Genomic DNA, 12,180 nt, shown 5'->3' on the forward strand with positions numbered 1-12,180 from the left:
CACTGACAATGAGTGTTTGGAAACTTTGGATCCTTTTCTCAAATTTCAAAAGGATGCAAACCTAGAGGCAGTCCACAAACTTATGTGTCCAGATTTAGATCTCATGGCTTTGGGCATGGAGTACAACAATTTCACAGTCTAAAAATAATTCTCTAACCTAACCCTGTCAAAATCAGCCAGCTTTTAGCTGCAGGTGGGCACTATGATACTTTGGCCAGAGTTTATGCCAGAATTTTAGCAGCAAAGCTGCATTCAGCAGATGTGGAGAGACTTATCAGCTCCAGTAATGCACTGAAAAGCATAGACCGCTCAAGAATGTCATTAGAGACAGAATTATTATTTATACGTCCATTACAATATGCCTGAAATTGACTTGTGGGATCCACGACTTGCTGTTCTCACCTGGCTTTCCACAAAGGCACGTCAAACGTGAAGTAACCAAAGCAAAGGAACAAAATTACTTTAAAGGTGTATTCTCTGAAGCACAGAAAATAAATGCTGATGACAATCTTGATGCACAATCGGATACAGCTGAACCGCCATTGAAAAAAAAGATGTTGTTAGATTGTATGCGAGATACAACATTGCAAATCTTGCATTTATGAAAGTTTCACTGTTTTAGCCATCTTTTACCATGTACTGTTTGACACAAAATGTAAATCAAAGTAAAATTCAGCATGTGTAAAAGAAAAAATACATATCGAGTCATATAAACACAGTTTTTAAAGTTTTAACCATCTTAGTATTTGACAAAAAATATAAAACAAAGTACTAATCAGCATACATTTGTATATGTAAAATTAAAAATATACTTCTTGTCATATAAACAGTAAATAAAGGTACTTTTGCTTTTCAGTATCATGGTCATGCATTGACTTCTTGTTTCTTTATATGACATTGGAGTTTTTATTATAAATTTTAGTACTGCACAAAATTGGATTGAGAACTGCACAAGTAGGGGTCTACTGCACGTTAAAATAAACCCTGCTTCACACAATGGTAAGTCACCGGCTGGATCTTACGTTCAACTCGATTTGTTATGCTAACGAAAATTATATAAATCCTCCTGTTTCGTACGAAGAGAAAGAGCTTTGATAAAATGCTTCTTAAATGTCACATATCTCCTTTAAAAAAATTGAGATTATCATCTCTCTCACACACACACACACACACACACACACACACACACACACACACACACACACACACACACACACACACACACACACACACACACACACACACACACACACACACACACACACACACACACACACACACACACACACACACACACACACACACACACACACACTTGTTATAAAGTTTGTTTTTAAGTTCAATTCAAATAACCATTGCGTGTTAAAAGGAACACATGCTTTTCGTTCACTGCCCAACCTCCGAGCCTGCTCCCTTCGTGGACTGGTTATTGCTCGCGTCTATTTGATCTTGGCTTATATTTTCGAAGGTTTGGTGACGTGCTCGACACGTTTCCAAAAGAATTCCGACGAAAAACGGACGTTTTGAAATGTTTGTTGAGACATTCTCGCGATCGCCAGCTGGCGGATCACGTGACGCGTGGCATTGAGCAGGCAGTCGTTATATTAGCCTTATCTCTCCGAGTTTGAGATTATCTACCAAAACATCTACCTCCGGAGTCATAACGGTTTGAGTTAACCTTACCTACCAAAAGTGATTTTAACATCTCTTAACCACAACATCCTCCCAGACAACATACACAACACAAACCGGTTGCACAACAAATCGGTGGACGAATTTCCTTCATGTGGGCAAACAAGGTGAATAATCTTCTTCTAAATCTTGAGAAAATCGTTTCCGATTCATTTAATTTACGATTTTCGGTCATCGAATGACACATTTGCATTACGAGTTCATTATTGGGCATCAACATGACACAGTACACCACAATGCAGTACAGTATACTGTATATGATGTCATATTTGCTGAACCTTTTATCAAATTATATTTTATATCATTTTAGGGGCATTTCCATATCTTTCGCACAGACAGCCTGGCGTACCATATCATAATACCGTACATACCATGTTGGCTCCTTTTACCTTCCCAAAATCATGACAGCATCAATAATTCCACAATCCATCACATTTATTTCTTAACCCTTATTTATGAAAGATCCTGCCCTCAATTGTCCATTGTAAACCAACCTAGCATTCAAATAAATCCATCCCAATTCTGTAAACTTACCAATCGCATATGTATTATGTAGTCATTAAAATTTATTTATTTAATTGGACTTTTAAACCAATATCACAGCATTAGCAATCTCAGCATTACCATGGTGACCACATAACGTTTGACTCGTGACTAATAAATCACCCTGTTAGTTTATAAAACTTTATAAAAAATTCCCTGGTTATCTTGCACAGCCACTCCCAGATGAGCAACCAGGAGTATTGCCCCGATGCAATTTAAAATCAGGATCGTGATTGAGACAACTCCTCCAGTCCCTTTTCACAGGTTTTTGTTGCAGATGGATTCTCATTAATATGAAAGCCCAACGTAAAATGCTTCTTTGCTTCTTCAACATCATTTTGCGACTGAAGGAACAATCCAAACCGAGAATGCAAAATCTGAACATTTTCCAAACACTTCATACATTCTTGGTCAGTGAAAAGATCATTGTAGAGATAACGTGCCTGATCTATCATTCCAACCTCAGCATAAATTTTTGCAACCTCGCACATTGGTGTGACAAATTTCTTTTCAGACACAGCAAATGATTTCTGGCTGAAGTAAATGGATTTGCCCAAGAAACATTTAATTTGATCTTGTTTGGTCTTTGATGCCATTCTCTCGTTTTTCAAAAGTTTGGCTTTCTTGAAGTAAACTTTCCCCAAAGTGTACAAAATTGTTGGGTTATTGGAGCTGATATTCAAACTATCTTGAAGGATTCTGATTGCTTCATCCAAGCCTTCTGAAGAGCCTTCACGTTCTAAAAATAGGCCACAGTACTTCTGAATGGTAGGATGGTTTGAGGCCTTGTGCAAGGCTTTCTCCAAGTGCAAATATGCCTCTTCACGTTGCTGTTTAACTTGACAACGCAAAGCCAGATGTACAGAAGCCATACTGTTTTCTGGGTCAAGTTCAAGGGTACGTCTGAGAAGTTTCTCCCCTTCCAAAATATATATTCTGAAGCAATCCTCTCGATTGTATTTCCACTCCAAACGCCACAATGCAATGGCACATGCTAAAGTCCACTGAACATGATCCGGTTGACTTTTCAATGCTTCTTTGAAACATGTTACAGCGTTGTTGTAATGATTAAACCCACAGTGAAACAAGGTCCAGCCTTTCTCAGCCAGCACTTGTGGATTCTCCTGTGAGGTACAATCTCTGCCCTTGGTTTCACAGCTTATCTTCTGTACTTTGTTGAGATAAGAATTGGCTTCCTGCTGGTTGTTCATTTTGTAATAGACCCAGGCATAATTGCTGTACAAGACCAGATTGTGTTCACTCATTTCCTGATGGGATGTCTTGTGAGAAGCTTCTTCAGCTGCAGTGAGGTGCTGCAGAGCACAAGACCAACTATTCTTCATTGCAGCAATGAAAGCAAGGAAGTTGTGTGCTGCAGGTTTCCAAACTTCAGAGTTGTATTTCATTTGGAATTCAATTCCTTCTTCGAGCCACGAGATTCCTCGAACAGACGCTTCCAGGTTCCAGGTGAAGTGGCATTCCAGTTGTTTCAGCTCTGCTTCTAAACTTTGATCGACCATTTCAGTTGCTGAAAAACATTGAGAATTAAGAAACAATAGCAAGATATGATATGAGAAGTATTTCTCATCAGATTATTTATTTCCCTCAATATCCAGAGATCAAATTGACAAAGTAGTGTGTTTCTTTTTCTGAAAAGGGGCGTCTATTGTATTATTTAATATGCAAATGTAGTGGAAATATTAACCCCTGCCCCATGCAAACCATTCATGATCTCATTGGTTAAATATTGTTAAGTTTGTGTGTGGGATGGGGGGAGGGGGGTTAGATATAGAGCAGATAGGAATGTGTAGAGTAACATGGTCTGTGTACGAGTAGATTGCCATCCCTGTACAAGTAGCGAAATGTCAGCTAAATAATTATCTTGCTTCCAAGTACACCATAAAGGGGATGGTGGTGGTCATAATTAGTTCAGGATTATGGTTAAGAAAATTGTGTGTAAAACCTCTATGTCAACCTCTACTGGGGGGTGCCAGGAGACTTGGCATGAAAGAGGTGGGAGTGAAGCTATAAATGCCTCCTGAGGGGCGGAATGATGGATCGCCTGGGAGGGGCAGAACATTGCCCCGAGAGGGGGTGGAGTTATAGACGCCTCCCAAAGGGGTGGCGCGTGGCCCCGAAAGGGAAGAGAGGAGCAAAATCGACAGTTGGGAGTTAGGCGAGGACAACGTGAGGAAAAAGGCAGTTGGTGAGAGAGTTGGTCTGAGGAGAAGGCAGAGATATCTGAGTACACGGCTGGGAGTTTTTGATGTGTGTGAGACTGAGGAGAAAGAGTTTTAAGGAGGTTGTCTTGCCTGCCTGCTTCTGCCAGTCTCTGCCTGCCTGTGCCTCTCCGCCTTCTGCCCCGTTTCATTGGCCTGCCCACGTGCTTTGTCTCCTCGTCATCCTGGTTATCTCCTGCCCATCTCCTCATTGTCCTGCTCCTCATCCCTCCTCATCACCTGCTCCTCCCCACTGCCTCAGAACTGAGTTCCCCGGTTTTGTCCCCTTCCCATCTGTGACTGAGTCCGGCGTGTAGCACCTCGTCGCTTCCATTTCTTTTACCTCATTGTACATAATTATTTATTATCAATTTGGTATTTTCCCTTTCTTCTCTATCCCAACCCACCGTCATCTCCTCCGTCACAATTACATCATCCCTGGTTCTTTTTATTATTGTGCTTCAGGAAATAAACCCGTTTGGTTTCAAAGCTTTAAGGTTTCTCGTGTCTCTCCTTACGACCTGCGCACACGGTGTCCGCCATATTTCGGAATGTCGTCTGAGGGAGTAAACTACAAGTTCGACTCATCTGCCCAGCGTTGGTGTTAACTGACCTGGATACGATAATATCAAAGCATTCATGGTGTCAATGAACCACTTGTTCTGTTCTCCTCCTTATCGGCCCTTTGTAAGGGGTGAAGTCTGATGGCACCAAGCTTTTGCCCTGCCTCGAACATGATACTACTCCCGCTCCCTCTGTCCTCAGCCAACTCCCTCCACTCTCCAACCACCTCTACCTTATGGATATCCCTCCTCACACAATCCTCCCATCTCAACCGCAATCTACCTCTTTTCCTCCTACTTTACTCCCTCAACTTATCCACTCTTTTTGCCATTCTTTCTTCCCCCGTCCACACCAGGTCTCCAGCCTATCTCATTTCATTTCACCAATCTCCCCATCAAGCTCATCTACACACCAATCTTCTCTCTCAGTTCATCCATCCACCCTTTTCACTCCCGCAAACCTGCAGCCCGTTGTTGTCTCTCTGTCAGTGCCACCATCTCCAGGCCGTAAAGGAAGGCCGGTATTACACACATCAGAACCTTCCCTTTCAATTTTCTTGATATAATTTTGTCTGCCATTCCTCCCTCCACCCTCCTTCACGCATTTGCACCCACCTGAATCCTCATCCGCATCTCTGCCTTGAACTTACCATCCCTGGTGACCGTTATTCCCAGATACTCAAACCCATTTCCCTACCTGATCTCCTTCCTCTCCAACTTGATATTCATTTATTTTCTCTGCTGCCAGACCCACAACACCTCAGTCTTCTCTAAACTCATCCTCGGCCCATGCTTCCCAAATGCCTCGTTCCATTCCCACAGTTCCTCCTGCATCTTCTGCCTACCCTTCACCACAACAGCCAGAATTGTTGCATACAACATTCTCCTCATACTAGCCCTCGAGCTCACCTTCCTGCTTACCAGCTCCATCACCAACATGAGTGGGCTGAGAGAGCTTCCCTGCTTCAAACAAATATTCACATTGAACTCCTCAGACATCCCAGGACCAACCCAAACTCTTACTTCATTCCCTTGTACATCTCTTCCACCAACCTGACTTCTGCTTTCAGCACTCCCATCCATCTGTGTCGCCATCATCATCTCTCTCGGGACAGTGTTGTAGGCCTTCTCCAGGTCCACAAATCCCAATGCCATCTCACCTTGCACCTCCAACCTCTTCTCTACCAGCTGCCTCAGCACAAACATCCCATCCATCGTCCCCCTCCCCTTTCTCAACCCCGGCTTCTCTTCTCTGATGTCCATCTCCACACTCTTCCTTATCCTCTCGTCCAGAATCCTCTCCAGCACCTTCATTACATGACTTCAGAGCATAATCCCCCTGTACTTCCCCAGATCTTGAACATCACCCCTCCCCTTCCAAATCGGCACAAGTAACCCTGTCCTTCCAATATTCCGGAATTGAATCCTCGCTCATACATATTGTTATGGACTCGGGGTTCGAAGCTTTCCACAAGGGGAAGCACTTGGGTCCCTCCCGAACGCCTGGTCCTGAGGCTGCCGAGCACAGATAACTCCGCACACTGGCGGGTTGCTAAGCAACCATGAACACCGATTGGCACTGCCAATCCTGGCAGGGTTACACTACCTCGCGTGATACTTTACCTGTGGATGGCTGAACCAAAGGGGGTGTCATTCCCTCAGCACACAACCGGATTAATGCCGAGCGATACAGTGAGTGTGCGCTGGCTTACAAAAGAAAATTAATGGGGCAGAATTTCCCAGCTAAACTAATGTGTGGACCACACTGGACCAATGAAGGAAAAGACAGAACGAGCTGGGTACATTTATAACATAAGCAATTTATTCATGAAGAGAGGTCGAGGAAAAATAAGTGAACAATAATGAAAGGTTTATTCAGCAGAAGAAAGCAAGGATTTGTGGGGTGCAGCAAAAGAAATGCAGTTGTATTCAAAGAGAAGACACAGGACAGAGCTAAACCAATATTTAAAACTTCTACAATCTTAACTTATGCAAACAATACATGCGCCATCAGACACACACCTGAGGACATCAGAGTGCAAGAAAGATGAGAGGGAGTTGAGGTGTTCACGATCCTTTTCAATACCTGGCGTGGCTGACAAACCTATGCTTCCCAGTCACTTAGGAGGGGAGAGAAAGGAAAAAAAATCTGGGGGTGTCTATGGTGTGTGAGTGGAAGGTGTAAATGAGGTGCAAGTGTGATGCAGAAGAGGAAGAGTGAAGGAGGTGTGTTTCTGCAGTTGCTCTTTTAGTTTGTGCATCTTCTGTAGATGAGACGAGATGGGAGAGACAGAATGTGTGAGATAATAGCTTAACGTTGCGTGTGAGAAAGTCTGTAAATATCAATGCTAATGAGGATTTGCTGCAGAACGCAGCACAAACCGAACGCCGAGGGTGTAAAAAACTTTATCTGCGATGACCTGGCAACTCCTCAGCAATGCCTCGGTGACTGCTCGCTTGGCTCTGGCTCGGTGACTAACCCCCCCACCTCCACCACCACCCTCAGGCGCTCCTTCCAAATTTCCAGTTTTTCCTCCTCAATCATTTCCTTTTGTATCCATCTTGTCCACCCCATGCATCTTTTCCTGCCTCCTTTCCTCCCCACTCCTGGTGTTTGTCCAAGTCTCCCTCTATGTTGTCCTTGAAGTCAGCTGTTAGTACCCCCTGCCCCCTCCTCCCTCTCTGTGCAGTTCCCTTTGGCCTGTTGCATCCTGATCCGTTTCAGTGGTCGAGCCCTTCCATGAGCTTTGACTCTGCATACCAAAACAAATCTTTGTTTTTGGTAAACTTTTCTTTAACTGCACAAAATTTTATATTTTGTGAAAAGAAAGTTGCATGACCATTGCTTATCTGTGAATTGTGTAAGGAATATATTGTTACGGATTTCACAATCCGGTCTGATGAATGCATCCACACATCCAGGTCCTCAGACAGTTATTTCCTGAAATGCATGTTCAGATTAGCCCCATCCCCATGTCTAATGGGATCTTAAATGTGATTCATTGAGAAGGGTAAAGAATAGATCTCCTCTCTTATGGAAAGCTTTTTTTCTTTACGACAGACACGTTTACACTCATTTCTTTCATGAGCTCTGCTGCCCATCCACATTCTTCCTCAGCGGCAATCTTTCGTGAGCTCCGACGCCCGCCTTTTTTGGGAGCGCACGGGTCGTCATGGTAATCGCGTGCCAGTGGGGCGGGGTGAGCTTGGGGCGGACGGCACCCCACGGAGACGGCCCGGAGATATAAAAACGAGCGAGAGGTACGTTCTGAGGAGAAAAGAGGAGAGAAAAAGTGTGAAGAGAAAAGCGTGAGGAGAAAAAGCGAAAGGAGAGAGGAAAAAAGCAAAGGGCGAGAGAAGCGAGCAAGAAGCGGGTGTTTGACCAGCGCTGACGAAACAATTCGTCCTTCCAAGTGCTTGGGCAAGCGAGCATGTGGTGCACGTGTGGGTGTCTGACCAGCGCCGACGAGACGATTCGTCCTTCCCAGTGCTTCGGCAAGCGAGCGTGTGGAGCGCGTGTGGGTGTGAGCAGCGCCGCCAACAAGTGAGGCACGGGTCGGTCAACAACAACACCATGGTCTAAACCCGCGACGGATGATCTCGGTGCCCACCAGACTTCGACTGGCATTCAAGGCTGCTCCGCGAGAGGGTGCACGGCAAAGCTGGGTGCTGGCGACGGACGTGGCACGCACACACGCATTTCAGGACGTTTTCGCTTCACGGACGACCTTCTGGTGAGCGAGACGATTCTCCCCCTCCCCTCCCCCTGGATGATCTGTTGGGTACTCTTGTCTGTGTTTAGCTGTAAGTAAGGCGACCCCCGATAAGCATCTGCTCTTTGTCTCTTTCCTGGCATTTTGATTGATTTTGCTTTGAAATTCATTCTTTATTTACATCAGCAAATAAAAAGTTCTTTTTATATATTTATTTTATTATTAATAAATTATTTGTCGATTTCCAACCTGTCCATGTTTGTCCTTTCCTTCCATTGGTCTAGCATTGTTTGAACCGAGATAGACTGGGAGATAATTCCCACAGATTTGACCAAAAAAAATCGTCGGCACACACCAGCGGATAAAACGTTTGGCCGTCCTAATTAATATCTAATCAGATAATATTGGTGCTTTAACCGGGCGTAGTGGCGTGCGCCTGTAATCCGGCTACTCGGAGGCTTGGGTTGGAGGATCGCTTGAGGACGGGAGCCCTGCACTGGGCCGCGCTATGAGAGGGTGTAGGGCAGCCCGGAATCATGGTGAAACCCAATCCTTATCCCTGTGTCGTAAGAGGCGACCAGGGTTGCGTCAGGAAGGGCATCCGGCGTAAAACCTGTGCCAAGTCAGAATGCGGATCATAACGGATGATCCGCTGTGGCGACCCCTAACGGGAGCAGCCGAAAGACGAACAACAACATAATATTGGTGCTTTGCCGAGGGCGCGTTCCCCGCTCAGGTAACCACGTGACCAAGTTAAACGGAATAATTAGAAGGTGGACACTGGAATTCATGGTTGACTGGGTGGCGTTCGTGGTTTTAAAACAACCCACCGTACCACAACGTTAATTGTGAGCGGTGGCCCAAGGTCCGGCTCTACCGAGGACAACCAGGGATTAATCCCCTGAGTGACAAGCTGGTGTCTCGGTACCAGTGGCCGCAACAATATAATGCCAAGTCATGTAATGTTATTAAAGGAAGACGATTATTACATGTAAGCTCAGTAAATTGACCTCTTCAGTCAAAATGGTGTGGATCAGGTACAGACATGATGGGCTTTCACTAAAACCATTCACGAACGAACTGGCCAGGCATGCGGTTCTGACGAGCATGAATTTGTAATTTGTTCAGGATGCCGGCAATAACTCGCTGAATCGTCACCAGAGCTTGGGATCTTTAACAGCGATGAGCTAATGCTAGTATACAGGACACCCAGCTTATCAATGACCAATGGATCCTTCACTTTGTGATACAACGCGGTGCCACTACTCACAGTTTATAGTAGAGTCGGGATTCCAACCCAGTCGGGATTCCAACAATTTATATCAACATTCATACCTGAGAGCTAAGACAATCGTTTAACCCACCATGCTGCCATTGTACACACCATGTCCGTGCAGACGCAAACCCTGGCGTATGTGTGTAAATAGATGACCTTTACTTGAGGATGCTTGCTAATGTTTATGAACAGCTACACAACTCAGCCCTACCCTCGTTGGCACCAATAGGTAGTTTTCACCGAATGTCCTGAAAAAAACAAAAGCAATTGAGATTCGATGACATTGTTATCAGACCTAAGGAGCAATCATTGATTTTAGTAAAGTTGTTTCGCTCAGGGATCAGATTATCTGGAAATAGATTACAGGCACAAATTATACTTTTTATTCCATCCTGAACATGCTACCAAAGACAGATTACACATAACAATGCAGCTCACTCACCTGGATGAGAACAGCACTGAAACCTGTGCTGTCATGCAGGAGTGATGGTGTTTATATACGAATGTGACAAAATACTTCAGTTTCCCGACACTGACTCGTCACCGAAACTGACACGTCTTCTCTGCAAAACTATTATCCAAACATACCAGCATTTGTTCCAGTTTAACTTAATTCCAGCAATAAGACGATGGTTGATACTATTCAAACAACATCAAACTGTACAGTACAATCAAGTTACTCTTAGTCGCTTACGAGTCGTGTAAGCATTATATAAATAATGTGCAACAAATAACAGGTACAGAATATTCAAATGATAATGATGAAACGAGGCCATGTTGAATGTTTACCGATTAAAAAATAAGTTAGAATTTATCAATTAATCGGATCAACAATGAATTTTGTTCATGGTATTGTATTCTCATTCACAGAACAGAGGAACACTGATATCGTGAATGAACTCTGATCACATCCATCTCTCGAGAGCACTGACTTGCTTTCCATGTGGTGAGAGTTGAAGAAATCGCAGGCACACTATTTACCAAAAGATATGCATCACTTTGAGGAACATGTTACTCACTATTGAAGTTATTCATTCAAACTATCATTGGTGAAGAATTTCAAAAATGAAGTCTGAGAAGTGTGGTGGAAACCGCAATCGTACTCAAAAGTTTAAGAAACATCTTAACAATGCAAAGCTTGTATTTCTTCATTTGTGTGTTTTCATAAAACCACCTGTCACCTCAAGGTTGTGAAATGGTATTTTGTGACATTAAAATACCTACGTAAACTCAAAATGGCTTAAAGTGTTGAACATGACATCATATGATGATTGCATTGTATTGAATAATATTGTTGCGGACTCGGGGTCGGGGTGAGAAGACCACGAGGGGCAGAAGCTATCTCGAGTTCCCACCAGACTGTCTGGAATCGCAGGCCGCTGCACACAGATAACTCCATGACGCGGCGGGTTTCCAATCGACCGTGAACGCCAATAACTCAACCACTGACCTGGGGTCCTCCGTCTAAACCAGTTACCTAATTAATCACATGATCTAATTACTGGGGGACACGCCCTCGGTACGCCATGTCCGAACCAGGTCACCTTTCCGGATGCAGCCGAGCGACACTGCCAAGGACTTACTGGCTAGAAGAACGGATCGTTGGGAATAAAGTTCCGGCTCGGCTCGGATACGGACCATGCTGGATCAATGAAAGAAAAGACAAAAACCAGCTGGGAACATTTCTACTCAAGTATTTATTACAGGCAGGTGAGGAAAAGCATGTGGTACAATGAATAGATTTATTGTTGTGTGTAAGCAGGGACAGTAAGGAATTTGTGAGGTACGACAGCAAGACAAGCAACTTACAAAAGCAGACACAGACCATAATTATACCGATATATCTTATACAATCTTAACTTAAAGCTAGGACTGGCACCATCACATAAACACACACACACACACACACACACACACACACACACACACACACACACACACACACACACACACACACACACACACACACACACACACACACACACACACACACACAAAACCCGATAAAGAGGATTTAATTAGAAGAAAGGAGAGGAGGTGAGGTTAACAATCTCGTAATACCTTGCACGGTTGACCGACCGCACTACCCAGTACGTTTTTGGGGGATGCTCTGCTGAGTGATCCCTCCTTGAGAGTTGGCTGGTCATCTGCTTGGTTACGGTGCTGGCGCAGCG

The 12,180-nt window shown here is 44.2% G+C and overlaps 1 protein-coding gene, 1 long non-coding RNA gene and 1 pseudogene across 6 annotated transcripts in view; 2 read left to right on the forward strand and 1 right to left on the reverse strand.

Annotated features, from left to right (window-relative positions):
• Positions 1-11,242, forward strand: part of LOC147020841 (uncharacterized) — a 34,629-nt gene extending 23,387 nt beyond the window's left edge. Inside the window, exon 2 of the long non-coding RNA XR_015061980.1 lies at positions 10,877-11,242. This is a non-coding gene — a long non-coding RNA (uncharacterized LOC147020841). The remainder of the gene's footprint in view (positions 1-10,876) is intronic.
• LOC147020842 (antiviral innate immune response effector IFIT1-like) lies at positions 454-10,546 on the reverse strand. 5 transcript variants are annotated; one of them, XM_085896523.1, is made up of 3 exons: positions 10,449-10,546; positions 10,218-10,254; positions 454-3,763 (listed from the first exon to the last, which is right to left on the reverse strand). In XM_085896523.1, exon 3 carries the CDS (start codon positions 3,753-3,755, stop codon positions 2,457-2,459), a length of 1,299 nt encoding a protein of 432 aa, XP_085752649.1. In that variant the 5' UTR covers positions 3,756-3,763; positions 10,218-10,254; positions 10,449-10,546; the 3' UTR covers positions 454-2,456. The 5 variants fall into 5 exon arrangements, with proteins under 5 accessions (XP_085752649.1, XP_085752652.1, XP_085752651.1 ...); XM_085896526.1 differs by having other exon boundaries at positions 10,115-10,254; positions 10,449-10,490; XM_085896525.1 differs by having other exon boundaries at positions 10,095-10,254; positions 10,449-10,490.
• LOC147020843 (signal recognition particle RNA) lies at positions 9,146-9,286 on the forward strand (annotated as a pseudogene).
• Positions 11,243-12,180: the final 938 nt, after the last annotated feature.

This window comes from Eptatretus burgeri, chromosome 9 (assembly GCF_056783735.1).
Source record: "Eptatretus burgeri isolate ZD-2024b chromosome 9, Ebu_testis_v1, whole genome shotgun sequence".
Classification (NCBI taxonomy): Eukaryota; Metazoa; Chordata; class Myxini; order Myxiniformes; family Myxinidae; genus Eptatretus; species Eptatretus burgeri.